Source organism: Suncus etruscus, chromosome 5 (assembly GCF_024139225.1).
Source record: "Suncus etruscus isolate mSunEtr1 chromosome 5, mSunEtr1.pri.cur, whole genome shotgun sequence".
NCBI classification, from domain to species: domain Eukaryota; kingdom Metazoa; phylum Chordata; class Mammalia; order Eulipotyphla; family Soricidae; genus Suncus; species Suncus etruscus.
The window spans coordinates 143,127,844-143,154,182 of NC_064852.1; the positions used below are offsets into that span (position 1 = coordinate 143,127,844).

The window sequence follows — 26,339 nt, forward strand, 5'->3', positions numbered from 1 at the left end:
TGGGGAATGCAAGGAGAGGAGGAGATGGGAAAAGATTGATAAAGCTTTAAAAAAAAAATAGGCAGCATGCTGGGACTTTTTTTCCTTTTGCACTAATCCTATGTGATTGAGCCAGGAAAAAAGAAAAACCAATGCCATATGTGAGGATCCTGCTGGTGCTGATTTTCAAGCACATGTAAAGTTGACCTAGTTTATATTTTACTGCTCTATCTTTATTTCCATATCATTTTCTTATGCTTCTGTTCCTTATACCAATATATGGTATATTGTCTTCCTCTGTCCGTTTGACTTGCAAAGAATTTGAAGGAAAGTAATATTATGGTTCCCCTAGATAGGAACAGTAGAGAACATTGCTTGTAGGATATAGTTTAAAATGAGGTGTCTCTGGGGAGGGGGACATTGGTGGTGGGAATGTTGCACTGGTGAAGGGAGGTATTCTTTTTTATAACTGAAACCCAATTACAAACATGTTTGTAATCATGGTGCTTAAATAAAAATATTAAGTATAAAATTTAAAAAATTGAGATTATGGAGGTTGGAAAGTAGGGATCAAAGTATGTCAATGAATTCATTGATTTCAGATGCAGGATCTTGCACATAGTCTTTCCTTCTACTAAAATGTTTCAAGGCAAAAATTAAGTTCTGAATAATCTTCATTCACATAAAGACTTTTTTTTAAAGATCCTCTGTTAGTCTAGAACCAAATAATGGCCCATTTCCATTCCACTGTCACTAGTCATCCAGAAACACACAGGTTTTGATAATGCAAGGTGCTATGTCATGAGTTGTGTGGGTCATAACCCTTTGTTGACATCAAAGGAAGATCTTGAGGTCTCAGTAGTTCTTTCTGTTGTGTCCTCTCTCCAGCATTTGTGACTGTCTTAGAGGGAAGGGCACTCCATAATCCTGTGGGTCGGCAGTGTTATTCAGGAATCTAGATTTTTCTGAATCTTTCTGGACTTCCTCCGGTGGTTGAGATAGACAGGATCTACCAGCCTGTGCCAAGATCTGATTTCTGCTGACACTGTGGGCCTGACCTTTGTTGAATGCCAGAAACTGTCTGTGCCGAATCTGAAGTTGCTGGATCACTTCTCCCTCTTGTTGAGGTTGTAAGTGAAGAATTCTTTCTCAGAAGCATACAAAAAGCTAGACCATTCTTCCTTTGGAACTAATTCTTCAACTTAGCATTCTCATCTTTCTCAGCCACAATCTATTTGAATTGAATAATGATAACTTCCTGGGTGTTTCCACCAATTCTTCCTTTTTTAAAAAATATTCACCAGACACTGGAGAGGCCATTCAACAGAAGCTCTGTGAACCTCTTGGATGTATTCTGTGGTAGTATAATGCCATGTGTGTGCAGAGAGGTGACTCTTAGAAATGTTGACACTGGGGGCAATGCTGTAGTCGTACCAAGAAAGGAATTAAAAACAATATTTTAAGCTCATAATCATGGAGTCAACTGTATAACAATTCCTGTAAATTGAAATGTATTTTCCTAGAGATATTATTTTATGTTTAGGTTTTGATGACCTTGTTAGGTTTTACAAGTTGTGAGATGATTATTTCTTCTGCTTGGATATCAGCTTCTCTAAGACATAGGACATATTCTTTCTTCCATTCCTGTATCTTTTGGTTTTATATGATTTTAGGGAGTTACATTTATCTGTGCTCAGAATGTACTCCTGTTTTGTGCTCAGGAATCACTCCTGGCAGGGGTCAGGGTTCATATGTAGTACCAGGGATCAAACCCAGGTCAACCACATTCAAGATGATACACAGAATACTAATTGTTATATGATTGCTCCAGTGGCCTTTGTTTTATCTTTTTTATCTCTTGGTTATTTTCTTTGTATGGTGGTTGGATCTTGTTGTGCTGGGGATGAACCTCATATGAGGCAGGTATTCTATAACTGATCTTTTCCACTGCTTCTCTTAATCATTGTATTATTTTTTATTTTGAATCAATTGCTACTCCGAAAGGTGGTTGGGGACTATTTGTGGTACTGTGGATTGGCCCTATTTGTGAATGGGTGGAGGGGGGGGAGGTGATCAGTATCATGAAAGAGCTATAACCCCTCTACTTTCTGGCTCTGATATGTTCCTTTGCACCTCTTCAGTTTTTTTTTTTGTTTTTGTTTTTTTTTGTGGTGCTGAGGAAGAGAGTTGCATAAAATAGTCACAAATACACTCTTTTATTGTTGGAGACTGTTTCAAAACTTACACTTTTGTTTTAATTTTCTGCCCTAAAAACTTTTCTTTTTGCATCAATCAACCTTTAATATCCAAAAGAGACATGGGTAGAGAGTAGCCATCATATTTCTGTAGTGATCTTCATTGCCTTTTTTGACCCCACACTGGCTATTTAATTATTGTGGAATAGAAAAGAAAGAGAACAGCAAGTAACTGAAATTTCAGTTAACTTAGATGGGGTGGTGGCAGAATATCTGGGCAAGCAATAGGTTGGCCTGGGCACATCTGGCCAGATGTCTCAAGCAATCTTGGGGAAAAGTTCTATTGATTTTTCTTAAATTCCACAGGTTAGTGAGACTATTCTGTGTCTCTCTCCCTCTTTCACTCAGTATAATAGTTTTAATGTCCATCCATGTATAGGACAATTTTATGACTTCTCTCTGAATAGTATTCCATTGTGTATATATACCACAATTTCTTTAACCATCCATCCATTGAAGGGTATCTGGATTGTTCCCAGATTCTAGTGATTGTAAATAGTGCTATAATGAATATAGATGTGCAGAAGGCATTTTTTGCATTGTGTTTTTGTGTTCTTAGGGTATACCCCTAAGAATAGTATTGCTGGATTATATGGGAGCTCAATTTCCAGTTTTTTGAGGCATCTCCAGATTGTTTTCCATAAATGATGGACTAGATGGCATTTCCACCGGCAATAATACCCAGTGATAATAGAGATGAGGGTTGGAAGGACCAACCCACAATGTGAAGCTTACCACAAAGAGTGGTGAATTCAGTTAGAGAAATAACTACACTAAACACTATCATGACAATGGTAATGAGTAATGAGTGAGAGAAATAGAATGCCTATCTCAAATACATGCAAGGGGTGGGGGAGGAGGTAGATAGGGAGCATTGGTGGTTGGAATGTTGCACTGGTGAAGGGGGGGTTCTTTTCTATAACTGATACCTTACTACAAACATATTTGTAATCATGATGCTTAAATAAAGATAATATTTTTAAAAGTGCCATTAAATCAGTCCTTGAAAGTCAGAACTCAGTTTGGAGACAGAGCATGGTCTAATGGTCAATGAGCTTTATTCCTTTTAATTGCTAGAAAGCCACTGTAGCATCAGCAGAGACTTTTGGAAAGGGGTGAAGTTGGAGAGGGGCAGCTGAAATTCTTTTTACCCAGAAGCTCGAGAGCATAAATCATTTTCAATTGATGAACGACTTAAGATCTGATGCTCTGGAGCTGGCCCTGGAAGACTCAGCTGTGTGCAGAGCACTGAGACTCTAGAATCCATCATTGGAGCTCAACCTTCCAGGCAAGGGCCCAGCTCTAGGTAGTGCCAGGCTCTATAGTCCTTGGACAGGTGTCTCGGGCTGGAAGTGTGGGAGTGGGTTCACCTGCCTTACACCTGTTTTTCTCTCAGTTCGTGCCTTGATCCAGAATTCTCTCTATGTTGTTGCCAGACTTTTCCCTGCAAACATTTCCACCTGAAATCATTACCCTCCTGACCCCCAGTGCAATGCCTAACACACATCCCCAGATTAAAACAAACCTCCCGTGGCCTTCCATGTCTCCATTTACTTTTGTCCTAACTCTTTGTGTAGGTGCCAGGCACAGTCAGAACCTACGCCAGCTAATTTGTTTTCTATTATTGACATTTGTGCCTGCAAATAAAAAAATATTTGCTTTAGAGATTGTATGATGGTAAATCTAGCCTTGATCTGGGAGCATCTCTATCCATTCAGATTGGGTTATTCAATTTTCCACATTGTCCTCAGGCAATATGAAAGATTTTTCTCACCCACCCTTCATTTGGTTGAAATTAATTTCTTCTTTTTCCCCCCTGTTCTTTGATTGTATGAAAAACATACAGCTATCCATTCATTTGCTCTTTTTAAAGGAACAGTAGCCCAGTAATCACATGTGCAGCAAAACGTGATGACATTGGTTTTGACTTTTTATTTGGTTTTTGTTTGTTTGTTTATTTCTAAGTCATTAAGAGCAGTGCTCAGGGACTACTTTTCACTTAATATTCTTTAGACCTCATGGTGCTGGGTAGGAATCGATCCCAGGGCTTTTGCAGGCAATGTTTATACTGAGCCCAATGAATACTGAATCCAACTATTGTTTTTTAATGTGTAACTTTAATTTATGCTTTTCCCATTTCAAATACTTTTTGGTCACCTGGAACTGTAAAATATTTTTAACCTAGTTCATTTGGTGATCCTAAGAGCAAGGTGGAAAGGGGTCTTCAGAGTGAGAAATATTCTCCTTAGCTTATGGCTTAGTCTTCTCTTGCCTTCCTGCTGCCACTCCCTCCTCCAGCTATCACAACTATTAATTTTTCCTATACAACTCACTTTATGTTACCACCTCTTGCCTTCAGAGCTAATATCCTTAGTACAGCTTTCACTTTCTTCAATTCTCTTGACTACAACTAACGCTTTTAAGCAGCTTTTTCTCATCAAAGCTCTTTATCCCCAGCTAGACCAGGATTAGAATATTCTAGATATGCCTAGTCTTTTCCTTCCTCTACTTATCATGGTCTTTTCCCTTCCATATCCCCAATTCTCATTTCTTTTCTTCCAAGTGCTTAAGGAACTTCTCTTCTTTGACACAGTCCTTCTTTCAACCAGTCTGAGAGAACTTTTTCCTCCTCTGTCTTTCCTGTGCGCCCCACCTCATACTCTGGTATGAGGATGGTTTAACTACTCCTGATAAGAACTTTGAACACTGGAGATAGTTCTCCAAGTTCCCTCTCTTCCCAACCCCAGTTCAGTAACTTAAAGTATGAGACTGAATGCAGTTCTTAAATGGACTGAATTGGATATTGATCTCTTGTATTCTAGATATGAGATTTTTTGTGCATTCTGGTCTTTGGGTCCCAAGCAATGTAGATTCAGATGAGGCTCCTCTGCTGAGGAAGTTATCTCAGAGATAACCTCAACACCATGTTCTCAAAATCTTAGTTTCCTCATTCATACACTGTGTGAGTTTGGGAGGAAGAAAGATAGAAATAGATGGAGAATTCTTGACAGTAACCTTTCTATACATAGTGCCTAGCAACATTAGTATCTGATGTTGGCATCCTAGGGGCCTGCATTCTCAGTCATCACCCAGCAACCCTATTCTATCCATGTTTTGTTTCATGTCATTAATAAAGCATGTTAAATAGAATAAGGGCAAGGACACAGCCAGGTGGCACCTTGCCAGAGATTCCCTAAGAGGTCCTTAGCCAATCTGTTTATTAGTCAACATTCCTTGGACACTACACTGTGCTGTGAAGCAGTAGCACATGCAGTCTTACATAGTTTATAAGACTATCCTGTGTTTTCATTCAGTGTGTCCTGATTCCAATTAGATGATTTATATGATACCAAGCAATCCTTGTTTCTTCAGCAAAGGAAGTAGGAATTGTATTTCTCTGGTGCACAGTGAATGTTGATGCCTGTACTTCTGTTATTTTTCTGCAGTATTACTAGACTGGAAATCAGCACCACACTTAACCATTGAAAATTTCTCAGAATTATTTGCTTTCTCTGTTTAGAGATACTGTATAAATTTCGTCCAATTTCAACCTATTAACTTTGAGTTCTTAGAAATTAAGAAGAGCTATTTCCATATTCTTAACTGTGATCATTAGTTCTTCAGGATCTTTTTATTTCCTCATGCACTAACTACTTTGTGGAGTTTGCTCCGTACCAGGCAGGTGCTTGGAGATGTAGTGATAAACAAGACAGGTCTTCCTGCCTGCTTAGTTTTGTTTTGTTTTGTTTTGTTTTGAAGAGGTATGGGGGGATGTACTCCTAGAAGTGTTAGGTGTTTACTCCTGGCTTTGTGCGTAGGGATTACTCTTGGCAGACTCAGAGACACTCTGGGATGCTGAGGAATGAACTTATGATGGCTGTGTGCAAGGAAAATCACTCTAGTCCACTACTGCACTGTTTTTGCATATTAAATTTAAGGATTAAAAAAGAGTTTTTTAGATAACATTGGTTTATGAGAATGTAAATACTTATGCTTTAAGTATAAAATGCCACCATAATGTTTCCTCCTCAGAGTGTCACTGGCCTCTGGCCACATTCCTTTGAACCCTTATAGCTTTCTCTCCATGTCTATTGGTAATCTTAATACTTTTCTTAAGAGTTTAAGGACTTGTTTCCACTCCCCCATTGCTTTGTTTCTTTATTTAGCCCCATAGGAATGTGGTCATCTGGTATTTGTCCTCCTTCTGATTTATTCCCCTAGCATGACACAGAAAACTGAAGTTTTAAAGAGAGTTGGTTGTATGAAAGGGAGGTACTTTTAATCCAAATTATAAGTAATCTTTGTCAACATGATCCAACAGTGATAATAAGGGAAAGAAAGTTAACAAGATAGAGGCCCTTTCCAGGAGCCATTGCTGAAATATCAGGAATGGAGGCATCAAAATGTCATAGTAGTATTAGCCCAATATCAGCCCACAGGAAATCTGATGGAAAAATTACATAGAAGACCACCAATCTTAGTGAGCCTAAACAGTAACATAGAAGGTTCCACTAGCACCAACCACAGTCTAGTAAGTCCTTAGACACTGACGTTAGTAACACCACGGAGAAATATAACAATTATTTTAAATTTACCCCTAAGTTTTAATAATTCCATTTGTCTTTGTGTTATAACAAACAATAGGAAGTAAATTTTCTTGTTCCTTCAATGGGGGAGGCTAGGGTTGTGGGTAGGAAGCTGGGCATACCCAATGGAGGAATTATGAGTGTTTGAACATTTAAGGCCTAAGACAACTTGTATTATGAATAGTTTGGTAAATTATATTATAATAAAAAATTAAAATTGTAAAAGAAAGAGTATATGATTCTTTGTGACAGAAATATTTCAAGGCAGCAGCCCTCCTTGGTGCTTAAGGCTCTGTTCAACAATGTATGAGTACACTGTCTGATCCAATGAGGAACAAGTCTCTAAGGAGCTGACACTTGCAATGCATGTGATAAATGCTGATTGAATTTTGGATGAGATGAGATTATAAATACATTGAATTTTCCTCTGCAGGATTAATCATAAACATGAAGACATTAGGTATTCTAGATGGGCAGTCACAGGGGCAAAGAGGTTAGAACATTATGCCACCTTCAAGGAATGATGAGTATTCTCCAGTGCCCAGATGCTGAAGTGAAGACTCAAAGAGATTTTGAAGGTCTTGAATATCACACTCCAGACTTTGGACTTGGTCATGCTAACTAGAAGATACCATTCAAGGGTATCAACATAAAAGTAATCTAATGAGATGATGCTCTGGGTTAATGTGGAAGATAGTTAACTCTGGGCCCATAGGATAAGCCACATAGTATCCTCATTCCAGAATGTGACTGTGTCGATAAATCCATGGAATAATGACCAAGGGTGACACCTTATGCAGGACAAGCCAATACATCACAGAAGTTACTAAGCAGTTGAAGCAGATGGCTACTATAGCTAGATTTTGAAAGCAAGTGGTACTGCTTATTACAGTGGCCTTCCGATACTAGTTTGTTGAAAAGATTATCTGGGCTGTAAGAACAAGAGAGAGAGAGAGAGAGAGAGAGAGAGAGAGAGAGAGAGAGAGAGAGAGAGAGAGAGAGAGAGAGATGAAGAAATCTCACCCAGAGGCCAGAGAAATAGCACTACTAAGCACTACCGGAAGTGATTCATCCCTGAGCACAGAGTTGATAATAAGCCCTTAACCGGGTGTCACCTAAGCCTCCCCTAACAAAGGAATGCAAAACAGAACAGCAATTTAAATCATCTCATTCAGCACACAGAGGAAGCATCAGAAACCTAGAGTGGCAGATGGTCTTCAGATGCCACCATGTCCCCTCCTGCCTCCATCTATGAGGTGATTTTAAATGGCAAAAGTTCTTTTATATCTTTTAAATGTATTCTCAATAGTAACAAGGGTTTTTAACTTTTTGTTTGTTTTGGTGGTTATAGCAGTTATGCCCAGAGTTTAATCCTGGTGCTGTGCTCAGTGATCACACCTGGAGGCACTCAGAAGACCACATAGGGTGCTGGGGATTGAACCCAGGTTGGCCATATGCAAAGCAAGCACCTTGCCAAATGTATTTTCTCTAGAACCCCCAGCAATGAAGATTTGATACTGTTTTTCTTTGTTACACATAGGTGAGTATCTCAGTCCCAATGTTGCTTTACTGAAAAAGCAGTTTTCTTGCTAGTCTGATCATTTGTCACTAACAGTTTACTCTCAGAAAGGAATGCCAAGTGGTATAAAACCCCTGCTGTAGATGTCTATAAATGCCCCCATGGTTTCAACATGCCCTTTACAAGAACAAACAAGCAAAAGCTGAAAAGAGAGAGTCTAGGAGTTAAAAAGTGACTAGAATCCCCCCAACTCCAGTTCAGAGCCCTACCACCACATACTGTCCCTCAAACATTGCCAAGTATCACTCCTGAGAACAGAACTAGGAATGGCCCATGGCACCATCAGGTGTAAACACATCCCCAAAAATCAGTAAGAAAGCAAAGTCTTGTTGTGGGGGAGACACAAATGTGAAACCCCTTGCATTTCTACATTTAATACATCACAGTGTTTAAGACATATTTCAATGCATTTATTATTGTGTTGATTGTCAGGCCAAAATGCCTGACTTGAGGCCCATCTTCAGCTTTGCTCGAGGGAGCTTTGAACAAATTACCTGCTTCTTCCCTTTATCTAAACTGGGAAAAAGTTGTATCTGTCATAGCAGACTTGATGTGATAATTGAGAGAAAGTGCTTTTAAAGCTCACTGAGCAATGCATGAAGAGAATAACTTTCTAGCTGTTCCTAAGAAGAGTAAGGGACTCTGTAGTAAGCTGATCCTTTGTCCAAAAGTCTTGTCATACATCCAGTAGTTCACCTTCATTTTGAAAGTTTTTTGCATTCATGATGTCTGTATGCATCTATTTTTTTGAGATATTTTTTCTTTTTTCTTCATTTTTCTTTTTTTTTCTTTTTAAATGGCAAACATTTATTAGAATATATAACGGCAAATCTTACACAGTGATATTTAAGGTACACAGTGACAATAAATGAGGGCCTTTCCACCAGCAGAGTTATCATCCCTTCATCCCTTTTCCCAAGCATATATCCCTTATCGCCCTTCTTTATCCCTCAGAATGCTAGTGCATCTAAAAGCATATATGTTAACACTAATGTAAACCTTTTTTTTTTTTTTTTTTTTGCAGTTCCAGATATTTTTACTAGTGGTTTCATAAAGGTTTGGAGTCAAAGGAGCACTGTAAAAACAATGTTAGTGTGGCAATTATCATTTGCATGGGCCCACCAAAGTATGGGGGTCATGGAAAGGAAAAACTTTGGCCTAAGTACAAGGAGACCCTACCCCTGAAGTTTCCTGACATTGTATGCATCTATTTTTAGAGAAACCAGTGTTAGATAAAATATTAGGCCAAAACCTGGTAAAGTCAACCTTTTATTTTCTGGTGAATTATCAGGATGCACTGATGACCTTTCCTCATTTGATTCAATCTGGGGATCCCTGTGCTAGTTGCTCTTCTGATTCTTTTATTGAGAGAGTAAACTGAAGCATACAGAGCTTAAGCCTTAGGGGGTCACTTGAGGTTACACTGTCATTGAAAGGAAAATCAGATATTGGAACTCAAAACCTAGATCTGAATTTTAACGGCAGTTGTTAAATTGACTCATTGGTTATGAGAAATCTGGTTAGTAACACAAAGTCTGGTGCCAAGTTCATGAAGAAATTGAATCATTTGAATGTGAAATATGTCAGAGCAATTTGCTCAATATATGCTCTGTGTATAAGTCCATTTTAAGCGGCAGTGAAGCATACTACTGCTCTGTCTCAGACAGACGTTCAAGAAGCTTCTCAGTGAGAGATCTTAGTCTTGGGGGATTTAGAGAGTGGCTCTCAAATGTGAGTGTTCAGATACAAGATACCTGAGTTCTAACAAGCAGATTTCTAGGCCCTATCCTTGCCTAGGAGTTACCTGCTCTGAACATCCGAAAGGCGGATGTAGGTCTCTCACCTTTCCAAGAGTCCCTGATGCTGCTAATGGGTACCACCTTCTTGAAACCAGTCACTGAGGAGTGAGAATTGGTTATTCCCCAATCACCTGGCATGCTCCACCCACTTTCACTATTTAGCTTACAAAGATATCAGAAACAACACATTTTCAGCTGTAACTATAGATACTTAGATGAAACTAGAAAGACTAAATTTTTTTTTTTTTTTTTGCTTTTTGGGCCACACCTGGTGACAGGGGTTACTCCTGCTGTGCACTCAGAAATTGCTCCTGGCTTGGGGACCATATGGGGTGCTGGGGAATCGAACCGCAGTCTGTTCTAGGTTAGCACATTCAAGGAAAACACCCTACCACTTGTGCCACCACTTCATCCCCAAAAGACTGAAATATTGACTTCAGATGTAACCTCTTTAAAACAGGGAGTTGGTTTCTGAGAAACACTCTGGCAGGAAAGGTTTTGTTTTTCAAATATATTGGAAAAAGAGGAACTTGAAGGTCTGTGTATATGCATTGCCAAAAGGTATTTCATGTTCTATCACAGCACTACTTAATCCCTTGTACACTACACAGGGGGTGACTTCTGAGCACGGAACTGTTAGTAAGGAGACCCTGAACACTCTCAGATGTTACCCACAAACTAGCAAAAACAGTGCCAGCATGTCTGTCCTCACTGACTCTAGCCCAGTGTTGTGCCTTAGAAGTAGGAAATTAATTAACTAAATACAAGACTGCAGTAACCACACGCTTACAAGGAGTCTGTCTCCTGTCATGCCATGTGGGTCTATATAACACAGTTCCTCTGGGTCAGCTTCTATTCGGAAAAGGACCTCAGAGGGAAAAAAGTATTCCTGGAGTGAATTAATGACCAACCAAGAGAACATTAGATAATTCTTCATCTTTTCAAGCTACTGAGGGTCAGTCTAATCCTTGAACAAAGCATCAACTTATGCCCATTGGACCCTTAAATTATGACAGAGGAGAGAAAGGATTCCTCATTCCCTTTGATCTCTTGGTTCTCCATATTAGCAAGAGTGAAAGATGTGCATAGACAACTGAACACGGTTGGTGTACAGAGTTGGCATATTATGTCCAAGTGGAGACCCTCTGAATTTTTCCCCTTAGAATGACATATGCCTCTGAACATGCAAATAAATGTGTATCAGGATAGAAAATATGAGTAGATGAGCTTGAATAAATCCAATTCATGTTCTTATCTTTAGGAGTATCAAAAACTATGCTATAGGGGCCAGAGTGATAGCACAGTGAGTGGGTAAGGTGTTTGCCTTGTATGCAACCAACCATGGTTTGATCCCAACATCCCATATGGTTCCCTGAGCCTGCCAGGAGTAACTTCTGAATGCCACCAGATGTGTTTCCCCCCCCCCCCAAAAAAAAAGAAAAAGAAAAAAAAAAGAAATACACTATGGTATAAATCAGACCACCTGATATTATGGAGACATTTGAATGTCTGGCAACCATTTTGAGACAGCCAGTTAGCAATGCCATTTTAAGTGAAAATTACTCCAAAATATTATGCATCTTAGGCTAACGAGCTTATTTTTAAATTAAGACAGGGGCCAGAGCTATAGCACAACTGTAGGGCATTTGCTTTGCATGTGGCAAACATGGATTCAATTCCCGGCATCCCATATGGTCCAGTGAGCACTGCCAGGTGTGACTTAAAGACCAAAAAGAGGGAGAAGGATTTAAAATAAAGAATATGGGAAATAAAGCATTTATTTTTAGAAATACATATTAATCTGATTAATCTTTGTAAAGGCAAGAATAAGGAAGTAGGGGTCAGAGAGAAATGTTGAGGGGTGCTGGTGAAACTAAAGCTGGTGGTCTGACTTTTGTGGTGATTTGCTTATTATATATTTTAAACATAGGTAAATGACATCAACACACGTTCAAACTTGTCAGAAAGGAAACAGAATCTTGTCAAGACCCATGAGCCAAAAAGCCAGACTTGTTGAATCCAATTCTGTGTATCTGACACTATCTGACACAATTCTGTTTATGTGACACTGTGTCCATAGCCAAGCTTATGCCTGGCATACATGAGCTCTGAGTTCAGTGTTTCAGAGTTAAATAAAAAGAACCACAAATCAAAGAGGAGGGAGATATTGCATGGGTTACAGAGACAATAAGGAAATATCAGGTGGGTGTTGATTTTCCACACCGAATTCTGGTTTCATAAATGCTGCCTTTGCAAACACTGGGTTGGGTCACAAACATCAGTTGATGCTCTGCCCTATTACTTTCTTTTTTTTTTTTTTTCTCATTTAAACACAAGCCAATCTTATTTAAATCAGGACAGTCCAACAAAAAATATGCTAAACCATTTACTCATTATATGAATTCTGATGAACAATATGGAATTAAATATGATACACAAAAACATCGTGAGACATTTTTGTGATAAATAAGGTGGTGTTAACTATTACTCATCAGTAGATTTTTTGTGGTAAACTATCAACTCTGACCTCTCGGTCTTATTTTTTTATAATTATCTTTATTTAAACACCATGATTACAAATATGATTATAGCTGTATGATTACAGTCATGTAAAGAACAACCCCCTTCACCAGTGCAACATTCCCATCACCAATTTCCCAGATCTTCCTCCACCCCCCCCCCAACACCTGTACTCGAGACAGGCTTTCTACTTTCCCCATTCATTCACATTGTTATGATAGTTTTCAGTGTAGTCATCTCTCCAACTGCACTCATCACTCTATGTAATGAGCTTCATGTCATGAGCTGCACCTACCAGCCCTCATCTCTCTTGTCTCTGAGATACTGTTAAAAATGTCTTTCATTTTTCTTAAAACCCATAGATGAGTGAAACCATTCTGCATCTTTCTCTCTCCCTCTGACTTACTTCACTCAGCATAATAGATTCCATGTACATCCATGTATAGGAAAATGTCATGACTTCATCTCTACTGACGGCTGCATAGTATTCCATTGTGTATATGTACCACAGTTTCTTTAGCCACTCATCTGTTGAAAGGCATCTTGGTTGTTTCCAGAATCTGGCTATTGTAAATAGCGCTGCAATGAATATAGGTGTAAGGAAGGGATTTTTGTATTGTATTTTTGTGTTCCTCAGGTATATTCCTAGGAGTGGTACGGCTGGATCGTATGGAAGCTCAATTTCCAGTTTGTGAAGGGATCTCCATATCACTTAGAGCTATCTTTGTCTCCATTTGTGTCTCTCTCTCACCTTCCTTCCATTAATTCCCTTATCCACCGCAATGTTACCCTTGTACCAAACCCATGATCGTCACATCAAGTGCTGCTTTTTTCTGATAGAGGTTGCTAGACACAGAAGAAAGACACCCCATTTTGGTGAACACGAGATAAACTCTTCTTCTGAAATAGAATCAGAATGTTGACCAACAAGTAGTTTTGCTGCTTTTTAAAGAGAGTAGAAATTGAGCTCAGTAAATTTTCCAAGTAAAGAATAAAGAAAGGGGCTAGTATGTACATGTCTGGAAAATTCTTCAGGGCAGATTTTCCATTGGGTTTCCCCAGCCTGCAGGATGACTCCTTGGGATAAGAGGATGGCCTATTCATGGGAGGGGATGAAGGTGGGCCCTGAACCCACCTACTTAAAGTAACCAGCATTGACTGGGGGGGAGGGGAGATGTTGCCTACCTATGTCACCAAGTCTGGAATCCAATGATCCCTGTCAGGCAGGTCATGGCTGATGGTTGGCCCCAATGCAGAGCATACTGGATTAGGGGGTATTGCTGCCACACACTCAAAATGATCAGTCCTCCTTCATTGTGTTTGATTTTGAGCCACAATTGGCATGAGCTGAGACCTACTCCTGGCATCTTATTCAGAGGCTGCCTCTGGTGGTGCTCAGGGACCAAGCTGTAACCCTTTGAACTGTCTCTCTGGAATCTCCTTTTTTATTAGGCTGATTAACTTATTTAGGAGAGTTGGTGGCCACGCTCAGCAAAATAAATATACCAAAGGTTTACTTCTGACTCTAGGAACCATTCTTGGTGGGTCCTGGGAAATCATATGGGATGTCAGAAATTGAATGCAGATCAGCTACATGCAAGGCAAGTACCCTATCTGCTGAAATATCAGGCTGGTTCTTGTTCCTCCTTTATAAAAAGGGATTAAGTCTGGGGAACAGCTTATTTGGTAGAGCACTTCCATGCTTAGTCAATTGTAAATCTCTGAGTCAATCTCGCCCCTCCACCAAGTGCCACAAAGTGTGTCTCTTAGAAAAAGAAATAAAACAGGTTTGAGAGTGCTGTGAATTGTAGGTCAAGTATTTCTCCCAGAGAAACTTTGTGCAGGGCTTTTGTTGGAATGGCTCAGTTTAGAATGGCTCAGAATGCACCAGTACTTGCCTCTGCAAATGGAAGTAGCTCACAAACATGTTTTGAGAGAGCCTTGTCGTCTTCTCAGTGTTCTTTGCCTGGGAATGAACTTTGCTCCTTGGTTGCCTCTCTGCCTTAGCTGCTGTTCACTCCCCTACTTCTCCCTAAGAAGGCGTTGACTCTTTGACAGGACCTGGGATAAGAGCCAGGTTCTCTGGTCTTTCAGCTCCCCTCAATACAGCACTTTCTGTTGCCCTGGAACCATATGCAACTCGCCCCTTCAGCAAGTAAGATTATGAATCCATGCATTGGGCCCGGAGAGATAGCACAGCGGCGTTTGCCTTGCAAGCAGCCAATCCAGGACCAAAGGTGGTTGGTTCGAATCCCGGTGTCCCACATGGTCCCCTGTGCCTGCCAGGAGCTATTTCTGAGCAGACAGCTAGGAGTAACCCCTGAGCAACGCCGGGTGTGGCCCAAAAAAACAAACAAACAAAAAAAGAATCCATGCATCACAATAATAAACATAAGATCAATATTTATGAGCATGTCCCATACTTTCCACAACTTAACCTGGATCCTATTTACAGTGTTGTTAAGAGGACTGAGACTCAAGCACTACTGACACATGGTAGGTGCTGGGGGAATTTTTGTTAGATAAGAAATAAGTCAGTGTGCACATATATGTGTGATAGACATATGTACTTAAGAAAATTCCATCTAGGAGAGGCTAAAAAACTGTTGGCCAAGAGCACATAAGCAGAGAGCTTATGGACTCAAGCAGTGGAGTCAAGCTTTCTAGATAGCACCTTTGACTGGAACACTTGGTGTGTGAATTTGCAACCTAATGCCTCCTTCTGTTGGTGCTGAGTAGTACATGGCAGTGGTGTGCTGGAGGAAACCAGAAATATTTGTTTAGCTGATTGACCTCTGATGGTAATGATCATTTTCTTGTCTAGAATTCGCCACTTAGTCATTCTTATATTTGATAGGACCACTTATATAGATGATTAATGAAGGAATCAGGCACAAGGAGACTGGGTGCTCATTCCCAAAGCAAAGCTCTCCCCACTTGCCTTTCCCATGGTCTCCTAAGGTTGGCCAATGAATTGTCTTAATTTTCACCAGAGTGAAGTATGGGAGAATAACCTAAACTTTTGCAACAAATCAATAAACAATAAACATTTGTCCTTGTCAAAAATATTCTCCTCCTCCTCTTGCTTCTCCTCTTCCTCCTCTTTCTCCAGAACCTCCTCCTTCTCCTCCTTTATACATTTATTTCTTTTCACCACTCTTTATAGCCACAGGTTTATGGCCAGTGGCCAAAAAGAGTGGAGTGGAGATTTCTTGGCTTTGTAGATGCTATTAGATCTCCTTACCCATGTTCTCTCCCTCCCTTTCATTTTTTAGAATTTCAAAATTATCTGGTCTAGAAGACTGATCTCTGCTAAGACTTGCACTGTTGTAATCCTGGGCAGATTTCTGCCTTCCCTTGTAGAAACTCCAGTAGTACAACTCCAGGAACTCATGGGGAGCATGAATCTTTGGATTTATTCTATTATTTTATGTGTGTGTGTGCTGTCTCTCTGTCTTTCTCTGTCTCTCTCTCTGTCTCTCTCTCTGTCTCTCTCTCTCTATCTCTCTCTCTCACACACACACACACACACACACACTGCAAAATTAGAAATGTACTCTACACTAAAACGTGGCCAAGTGGCCAGTGAAGTTTTTGAAAATCATGATTATAGAAATATGTAGTTTCAGTGAGAAAATTTATTTCCCACTGGTGACTGAAATAAGTGTGCTCTTTTTGCTCTTAAGTCCTTATGCTGCTCATAGTATCCAGAAATTTTATGAGCTAACAGAAAGATTAGCTCAAAATGAATTGAAACCTCACTCCCATGGACATTCTCTTGTCAGTTATCGCTGAGAAACAATGATAAAGACATTGGGGGTGTGCTTAATACTGCATTTCAAGGCTGCAGAGAAATTTAGAAAAGGAGCCATGACTCAAAGGCAGGTGATTAGAACCCTTTTTCTGATATCAATTCTACAAGAAGGCATGCTTATTTTTATTAAGAAATTTATGTTCTTGGGGCTGGAGCGGTGGCACAGCGGTAAGAGATCTGCCTTGCCTGCACTAGCCTAGGACAGACCGCAGTTCGATCCTCCGGCATCCCATGTGGTCCCCCAATCCAGGAGCAATTTCTGTGTGCATAGCCAGGAGTAGCCCCTGAACATCACCGGGTGTGACGCAAAATAAACAAAAAATAATTTTCTTTTCAAAACAGTTTTTTTTTTCCAAAGAAAACTATAATCTCACTGCTCCCTGATTTTTTTTATAGTACATGGTCTGAAAAAAATGGTTAGGGCAGACATGAAATGACAATTCTAACCTTACTGATACATTTATTGAATAAACCATTAAGGAAGATTTTTTATTTCTTTTTGTTTGTTTGAGGGTCACACCAGGTGACCCAGGGCTTACTTCTAGCTATGTGCTCAGAAATCACTCCTGGGGGACTCAGGGATACTGGTGATTAAGCTTGGATCAGTCCTATGCAAAGGCAGTGCCTACCTGCTGTACTCTCATTCCAGCCCCAAGATCTGCTATTCTTTTAAATGTTCCATCCATAAGGATATATGCCATTTAAAGTTTTATTGAAATTCTCACAATGGACCAGCCACACTACGTACCAAATTTCATCTGTTTTGTTCATTTTTTTGTGGGCTTAGAGAGTGGTTGACTTTTGGGCCATTACTCGCAATGATGGGGTACTACTTGCAGCTTAGTGTTAAGGGGGCATGCAGTTATCAGGATAAAATCTGGGCTCCTGTATGAAAAGCAAAAGTGGCTCCATGGTTACATCTAGTGGTTCTTTTTAAATCTAGGAACAGGAACTTTAGATCTTTTGCTTTCACCCATACAAGTTCATGTCACTCCTTTTTTAGTTTTGGAATGTTCTTTAAGCTCGCTGTAGAATATTATTTAACTAGTATTTATTGGTGGGCTATCAAGTCATCTTTTAGATTTTTTTTTTTTGCAGGAGAAATTTCTAGTAGCACAGTTTATTTTTTAAAACAGTTTGCAATAATTCACACTTTTTTCTAAAACCTTGCTCAGAGTGTCTTTCCCCAAACCTTTAACAGGTTTTGACTTAATGTGTACTAACTTCCATCCATTAAAAACACTCAGGATGAAAATACAACTTTTCTTAGATAAATACATAAATAACAGTGGTTTGTAAATTTTAGGAAGGCTTCTGTTCTGAAATGCAAATAAAAAAAATACTCTCTATTTCATCATTTTACTGATCTTTTGATTAAAAATCCCCTTTCTGAAGTAAGCATTTATTTGTAGGGAACTTAGGGAATAGTTTTATAAATTGACAGAAAATACTCGTTAGGCAAGAAAGCATTTCTTGAATATATTGACTCAAAGCTCTGCAGCTAATTCAGTCCTACACAACTGACTAGGGAAACTGCTTTTCCCAGTGTCTTCTGTAATGAATGTGTCCCTGGCTCCAGCTGCTCCGGCAATTCTTCTGCCTGGCTGCCATAAAAATAGTTGTTTTCTTCTCCCTAGAAATATTGAAATACATATCTGGGATTGGTGATCTACATATCTGGGATTGGTGTGGAGGGAGTTCAGAGGGGCAGGTAGCAGAGGCGGTTACAGAGGTAAGGGACTGTTTATAGTTAGTTTCTGGGTTTTTATTTTTCTCTTAATTTGCTGCTTCTGTTTGAGGGGGCAATCTAGGTGGCCAGCCTGAATTAATTTGATAGCTTTGTGGTGACAAAGGATCAAGAGGTGGTTTAGGATGGCTTCAGACAGCTTAGTAGATTGCAGGGTTGCTCTGTTCTTGGAGGCCTGTGATGTTCTGATGGATGACGATTCCATGGTACCTTGAAAGCAAAAATATAATAATGTCCTAAGAGACCAGATTGCAAGCAAGGTTTTGTTGTTGTTGTGTGTGCTTTTTTTTTTAATAAGTCATTTCTAGTTTTTGCTCTTCTGTCCTCATTTTTTCCTTCTCAAAGTCTCTGCATTAGCTTCCTATGCATAGAATTCTTAGTAGCCTAACATATTGAATCACGGTAACCTCCTGCAAGAGGACTCAGCAATACCACAACACAAAATTGCCCAAGCTTCTCGAAACCAGAGAACAGAGCTGGAAGATGCCTTCTTTTGCAGGGTGATAGATCACCATGATTTGCCATTCCCTGGTCTCTTAAAGGTCATCAAATTCATGTCCCCCATTCAGTCCAGCAGCTGGAAAAGACACTAGCAAGAAATGAAAACAATATTGATGAGAATGGTGTGACGTGCATGTTATAAAATTCTCTTTAGCTCCTCAACTACTACTGTACCACAATCAACTATTGTTTCCCAGACTCTGTCAAAGCAGTCTCTCTAATGGCCATGATTTACCAGTTGGAATTTTACACACAGGCAAATGGGGTAATAACATCCTTGACCAAAATAAAAAAAAAAAAAAAGCAAAGACTTTAGACTAATGGCACCCCAAAAACATGTCTTTGGAATTGTGTTAAAAATCTTCAAATTGGGGCCGGGCGGTGGCGCTGGAGGTAAGGTGCCTGCCTTGCCTGCGCTAACCTTGGACGGACCGAGGTTCGATCCCCCGGCATCCCATATGGTCCCCCAAGCCAGGAGCAACTTCTGAGCACATAGCCAGGAGTAACCCCTGAGCGTTACCGGGTGTGGCCCAAAAACTAAAAAAAAAAAAAAAAAAAAATCTTCAAATTGACCACATCTTTTGACTTCAAAATTCTAGCTTTAGAAATTAATTTTCAGAATATAAGCAAACCAGAGTATAACTTCATCTGCACAAAGACACACGTTGGCAGTTAGACCTTATACACTAGGATCAGATCACCTGGGTTTTCGATCTTGACTCCATTGTAAGTTGTGTCTCCTTATAAATTACACATGCTTTCTTCTTTCTCTGAAAAAAATAATAATGAACACACCTACATTATAGGTTTTGTAATGTCATAAGAAATACAATAGTATTATAAGATTGAGGCCAAAGCGATAGCACAGCAGGCAGGGCCTTTGCCTTGAAATAACCCAATTTGATTCCCAACCCAGACCCAGGTTTAATCCGTGGCATTGCATATGGTACCCTAAGCACTATAAGGAGTAATTTCTGAGCACAGAACCAGGAGTAACCCCTGAGCACTGCCAAATATGCTCTCCTCCCAATTAGAATGGTTTGTGCATAAAAGAAGCTAAAGAAGACTCACTGTTCTAAGGAAATGTAGATACAAAGTAGTCACATTATGAAAGAAGAGTTGACTTAAATAATAATTTAGTATTATTATGTCAGTAATAGTGTCAGTGCTGAATAATTCGATGTCAAAGGGTTAACTGTGAGTCTGGGGATAGCTCAAAGGTCTGGAGCATTTGCATTGCATACAGGAGGCCAGAGTATGGTCCCTGATACTGCATGGTCTCCCTAACCTTGAGCACCACTGGCAGCAGTACTTTCCAGTAAGCTTGGTGTAGCCCCTGAGCACCATGGGATGTGGCCACAAAAAGCATAAACAAAACAGTAAATGTAGTTTGGGGTAGTTTGTTTTTTGATGCAAGAATTCTAGATGACATTTTTCCTTATAGACAAATGCTATATTCTAAATTTTGTACCAAGAAAATGTATAGTATGACATATGTTACCTTTTAGTCTCTGCAGAAAAAGAATAACAACTAACATCTCTTGAAAGATTACAATACATCAGATAACTTTTTACTAATATCTATTTTGTTTTCTTGGTTTTTGTTTCACCTCTGGAGGTACTAAGGGCCTATTCCAAGCTCTTTGCTTAGGGATCACTTTTAGTAGGCTCCAGGGTCCATATGTGGTTTTGAGGATAAAACCTGGCCCTGTCACACGCAAGGCAAATATCTTACCCACTGTTTGTTGCTCTGGCCCACAAATATCTGTCAAATATGCCTATATAATACCTATAATCACATATATATATTCATTTCCTTATGATATGAGTTTAACATTTTAAAATGAAGTATAACTGTTGAAGTAAATGTCATAAGATACTCATTGAATCTAGTTATCAAGAAGCAGAGATGGGGTTTGAATTTTCAATGTCTGACTTATGTCCTATGCTTTTAGTGAGGTTTTGCTTCTGACTGTGCTCAGGGATCACTCCTCAAGGGTGGTCCTCAAGGGACTATTTCAGGGGTGGGGATAAACTAGCATAGGTTGAATGCAGGGCAAATGGCATAATGTGTACAATCTCTCCAGTCCTTTTAAATTATTTTTTAATCAGCAAAATTAGTTTTATTTTCTTTGGATACAAATCTGATTACCACTTTTGTTTTTATCAACTATAATATTATGGAATTTCAGGGGATTTAGCCTGTGTGTGTATGTATATATATGTATATATATGTATATGTATATATATGTATATATATATATATACACATTTGCCCTGCATTCAACCAATGTATATATATGTAGTTGTTACACACCCACAGTTCTATCCCACATGTGAAGGACCCCCTCTACTCATTACTTTATCCCCTCTTATTCTCTGAAGTCAGCACCATAACTTTTACTTCTTCCAGGATTTGATTTTGGCTTTTTTTGATAAAATTGTTCTTTTTTAGTCATTTGTATTCTATATGAAAGAAAACCATCTGGTAGTGGTCTTCAATATGCTTACTTATTTTACGTATAGACACCTCAATATCTATCCATTTTGTTCCAAATCAAACAAGTTCATTTTTTATATCAGAAGACTAGTACTCCATTGAGATTTTATACCATGGCTAACTTTTCTAGTCTTTTTTTTATTGAGAATTTAGATTAATTCCATATTTTAGCTACTGTGAGTGCTATTATTAAACCAAGGATACCAATACCTATCTAAATATGTGACTTCATATCCCTTAGATAACTGTCTAGGAGTGGTCTTGTTGGATCATAGGGAATTTTCTTTCTTTTCTTTAGCTTTTGAAAAGCCTTATCATTTTCTATAGAGGCTCCCCCAACTTACATTCCTATCAAAAATATTAGGCACTCTTTTTGTATGTTTTTAGTAATCCAAAGAGCACTGAACTAAAGCAGATATCATAACACCTTCGTTTTACATAGTATTTAAAAGAAAACAAGTAAAAATTGCCTCTCTTTTCTTATCTCTTTATTGCCAGCCATTAAGGTGAGGGGTGCATTTCTATCTCAAAATTTTCTCTTAATTATTCTGCTTAGGAAAACTCGATAATTTATCAGGTGAGATAGTAATATTAAGTTTTCTATTGTGCATTAAGAGGAGTATAGTGAGGGCCAGAGAAATAGTACAGTGGGTAAGGTGCTTAGCTTACACTTGGCTGACTTGGGTTTAATCCCTGGAACCCCATCTATTCCTTTGAACCCTGCAAGAAGTGATCTCTTGAGCACTGCAGGGGCCTTGAATACTTTGGCCAAACTTTCTCTCCTCCCCAGAAAAGTATAGTGAATGTTGTACCAAACTGTAGCTGTTTTTTATTTTTTAATCATAAACTATAGTAGTTGAAAACCATTTGCTAGCCTTTGTCATTATCATATTACTCAGATAGTCCTAAAAGTAGCTGCTAGGTATTCCGAGTCTTCTAATCATGCTGATATGCAGAAGATAAGTTAAAAGAGTTTAGAAGAAAAGTGGCCTTCAGGCCTGCACATGGATTGAGTTGATATATTAAGTTCCAATAGTAATAAAGGGGAGAACAAAGCTGGCCCTTCAGTTCAGAGCACAGAACAACTACGATCAAAGGCTCCAAGAAATGACTGTCTTTCTCTGTTCTAGAATTTCATTCTTAGCAATTAAATTACAATGGATAGGATTCGTGATGGGGAGGGAGTGGAGAGTGGACATAGGGTGTGGGAGTAACTTTTAAGGCATGAAAATTGGTATTTCCGTGGGACAGAAAAGTGACCCAGCAGTGGAGCACTTGTCTTATTCCTGTGAGCTCCTGGGTTCAATTCCTGGCATTGCCAAGAAAAAACATCAAATAAATGTTTCTGAATAATAATTTTATATTATAAAATAGTGTCTTAAACCAGATGTCTACCAGCCACAGGATATTCTCTTTTTAATTTGCACACCATGATTTACAAAGTTACATTAGGGTTTCAGACATACAGTGATCCCGACTTCATCCATCACCAGTGACTGCTTCCCTCCCTCCCTCCATCAGTGAGCACAGATTTCATCCCACTCCCTTTTGGAATCAGACTTTGCAATGCTGAGACTATTCCTGTCTCTGCTCAGGAGTGATTCCTGGCATGCTCAGGGGACCATATGTTGTGCTAAAGATCAAGTCTAAATCAGCCACATTCAAGGCAAGCACTCCATACTATCTCTATGGCCTGGATTTAATTCTTTTTATTCATCTATATTTATTGCAGAAGAGCCATCATAACTGATTAACAGAGAAACCTGAGTGAATTAAATTGTCAGGACTAAAGTGTTTCTGGATAATGCTACGAACACTCAGCCCTTGAAATTGCAAAATACTACTGGTTAGCCTGGGCCTTACTTACTAAACACCAGAAGGAATAGGCTATTTTAGTTCTGCTTGGCTACCATTCTCGTGGTTCCAGAATTCTCTGGAGAGTGGGATTCTCTTATATGTTCTATGCTGAGAAGTCATTTCTTGATCATTTCCCAGAAGATGTTGAACTTCCTGAGAAGTCCTAGAAGCTAGAGAGGATGTTTTGTCTCTGCCTTGCTGTTACTACGCCATGCTCTTTCTAGTAAAATTAATTAAAGCTGGTGACCAGAGAATAAATGGGTAGAGTTCTTGCTTTGCATGCAGCTGACCTGGGTTCAATACCAAGAACCCCATGTATCTTCTAAGCCAGCCAGCAGTGATCCCTGATCCCAGAGCTAGCAATAAGACCTGAGGACTACTGAGTGTGAGCCAAAACCAAAAACAAATAAACAAAATTAGCCCCTTAACTGAGGAAATTGTTGACCAGTGGGCCAGTCTGAAGCATCTTTGCTATTCAGGAGAGGTTTGTATATTATTTACTGGAGAACTCCTTTTAACCCACTCTGCAGCTACCTTTCTTAGGACACAGTGACCTCCCTCTAGGTAGGATTTCGTAACATAGATTTGGGTTTTCTCAATAGCAAATAGTGAGATTAATTTCTCTCTTAAGACCTTTCCTAGTTGAAAAATAGGAAACAGCCCTGCAATGCCTGAAGCTGATTCAGCTCTTAGTAACTTTTTTCTGATATATCTTTTACCACTTCTTAGAAAATTGGGGAATGGGACAGAGGCATCTTCAAGTCAGAAATGTAAACTGGATTTAAGATCCAAAGAATCACAAATTGTATTGGAGAAGTTGAGGAGGCAAATAAAAATCATCTCTCAGATGTGGATTGCACTGGTGAAGAAGGGATGTCTTTTTTTTAATAACTGAAACCCAACTACAGACATGTGTTTGTAATCATGGTGTTTAAATAAAAATATTAATTAAATATACATAATTATTATTTATTATTTTTTCTTTCTCACTTGTTTTTTCTTGTTTTTTGTTTTTGTTTTCTGTTCCCCTTTCACTTCCCCCAGGCAATCCATGGAATATTTCCATTAGAACTATTTCAGAGCTATGTGGGTTTCTTATGTTGTTATTTATAAACTTGGGCTCATGACCCTGCCACACAGCTTGGTTCCAACACTACACCCAATCCCATTCTCTACTCTCAAGTGTACTATGATCTTTGTAAACTGAGGGGTTTGGGGGCACGAGAAAGCATTGCCTTCCAAACGGAGCATTTCAAACTTTGAATCCTTCACTGTGCCTTTGCCTATCTCCATCAACTTTTTTCATTCTGTTTGGAAAAGTCCAATTTTCCTGCTCTTTGGTTAAGGTTCTGTTCTGCCCTCAAAGCAGTCAGTAATCAGTGGGTATGGGGACCCGCCCTTCCCCTGAGTCCAGCCTATCCTCCGTCCAGCCTCCCTCCTAAAAAACCGGGTTCATTATCCCCAGCCCTAAAGTGGCAGTTTCAACTGTGGCTCCACTACTCCCTCTCTAAGCATAAAGATAAAAACTCTTTTGGAGAAAAATGCATGGGACCGACCATGCATTTCAGACTCCTGAGAATTTGGGGGAGCAAAACATGACTCTGGTGTTGTGGAAGGAGCAGCTGACCCAGTGGTGGGGGGATGCACCACACACACACACACACACACACACACACACACACACACACACACACCTCTCCAAATCTCAACCCCTGGGTCAGTGTGGATGGTGTGTGGGAAAACACCACCTTCAGGAAACCACCAACTGCTGTTTATGAAACCAAGTCCTTGTCTCCGTCTGCTTGGGGGCAAACATGGTGAGCTTCGAGCACTGGCATCTTGCCCCTTGTTATCTTGCCAGGGAGCCCAGGAGCCTGGGGGGCAGGGAACAGGGCAGTGTATGCTCAGCACTGCTTGCTTTTCTCACACTTCTCTCTCTCCCCTGCTGTTTTACAGGTAGTGAAGCAGATTTCAGCTCCTCCAGCAGCACTGGCAGCATTTCTGCTCCGGAGGTCCATATGTCTGCAGCGGGCAGCAAGCGATCGTCTTTTACACGCAAGTAGGTTCTGTCTTTGGCCTGAATATTAAGATGCTTTTCACAGTAACTCACCTGTGCTATGTTTCTGCAGAATCACTGAACTTACTTTTATTCATCTTTAAATATTGTTTAATAGATTTGGTCTTTGTTGGAGGAGTGTTTATTTTCAGCTTTCAAATGGGAAGGGAAGAGCAGGGCATTCACCAACCCCAGTTCAATCCCTGGCACTGTTTTGGTCCCAACCACTGCTGCATGGTTGAACGCTTAAGCACAGAGTTAGGAGTAGCTCCGGAGGGGGGGGGGGGGGGGGGGGGGGGGGGGGGGGGGGGGGGGGGGGGGGGGGGGGGGGGGGGGGGGGGGGGGGGGGGGGGGGGGGGGGGGGGGGGGGGTGGGGGGGGGGGGGGAGGGAGGGGGGGAGAGAGAGAGAGAGAGAGAGAGAGAGAGAGCCTAGTTGAACCCCAGATCACTTCCAGCATCATCCTTCAGGAAAGGGGTGAAGCAAATAGAAAGCCCAGAGGTGTGTGTGGTCCTCACTGTGATGGCATCGAAGTAGCACATCTAAGCATGTGGACTCAGGAGCACATGCGTTAACTTCTCAGTGCCTCGGTTTCCTTGGCTGTCAAATAGGGCTCTCCTCATACTCCTCTCCTGGGGCTTATTATAATGGTGGAATTCCTTAACTCAGGAAAAATGTGAGATTGTACTTAAAGCATCCTAAGCATCTTATCAAAGTCTACCATCGATGCTGTTTGGATTGAGGACAAGAGCTGGGGGTGTAGATCAATGGTCAGACATGTGGGTTTGATTACCAGCACCACAAAAATTAAAGAACAAAGCACACTAGAGGAGAGAGGCTGGTGGGGTAGGAGGAAGCTATCTTCTACCTAGGTGAAAAAGGGTACCAGCCTTAAGATTCTGTGTTTCTGCCAGAGACTTATGTGTACATCCAATGAAAGTTTCTTGATGTAGCAGGGTAGGTGGCTAGTCATACTCCATGGAAATTCGATTTGGCCTAGAAGGGAAGAATCATCTATAGACAAATAATAGGATATTTAAACATACAGGAAAAATACATTTTCGGTGATGAGCTGGATGATATATTTCAGGTGGATTGGTTTTCCCAAGAGACCTCAGTGACATACTACTCTGTACAGGGACCAAATA

At 40.0% G+C, this 26,339-nt stretch overlaps 1 protein-coding gene across 4 annotated transcripts in view; it reads left to right on the top strand.

The window, feature by feature from the left end:
- Positions 1–26,339, top strand: part of SYBU (syntabulin) — an 89,683-nt gene that overhangs the window by 51,483 nt on the left and 11,861 nt on the right. For all 4 annotated transcript variants that reach the window (XM_049773878.1, XM_049773875.1, XM_049773876.1 and 1 more), the window contains exon 5: positions 25,094–25,196. In XM_049773878.1, the coding sequence (XP_049629835.1) occupies positions 25,094–25,196 (103 nt within the window). The remainder of the gene's footprint in view (positions 1–25,093; positions 25,197–26,339) is intronic.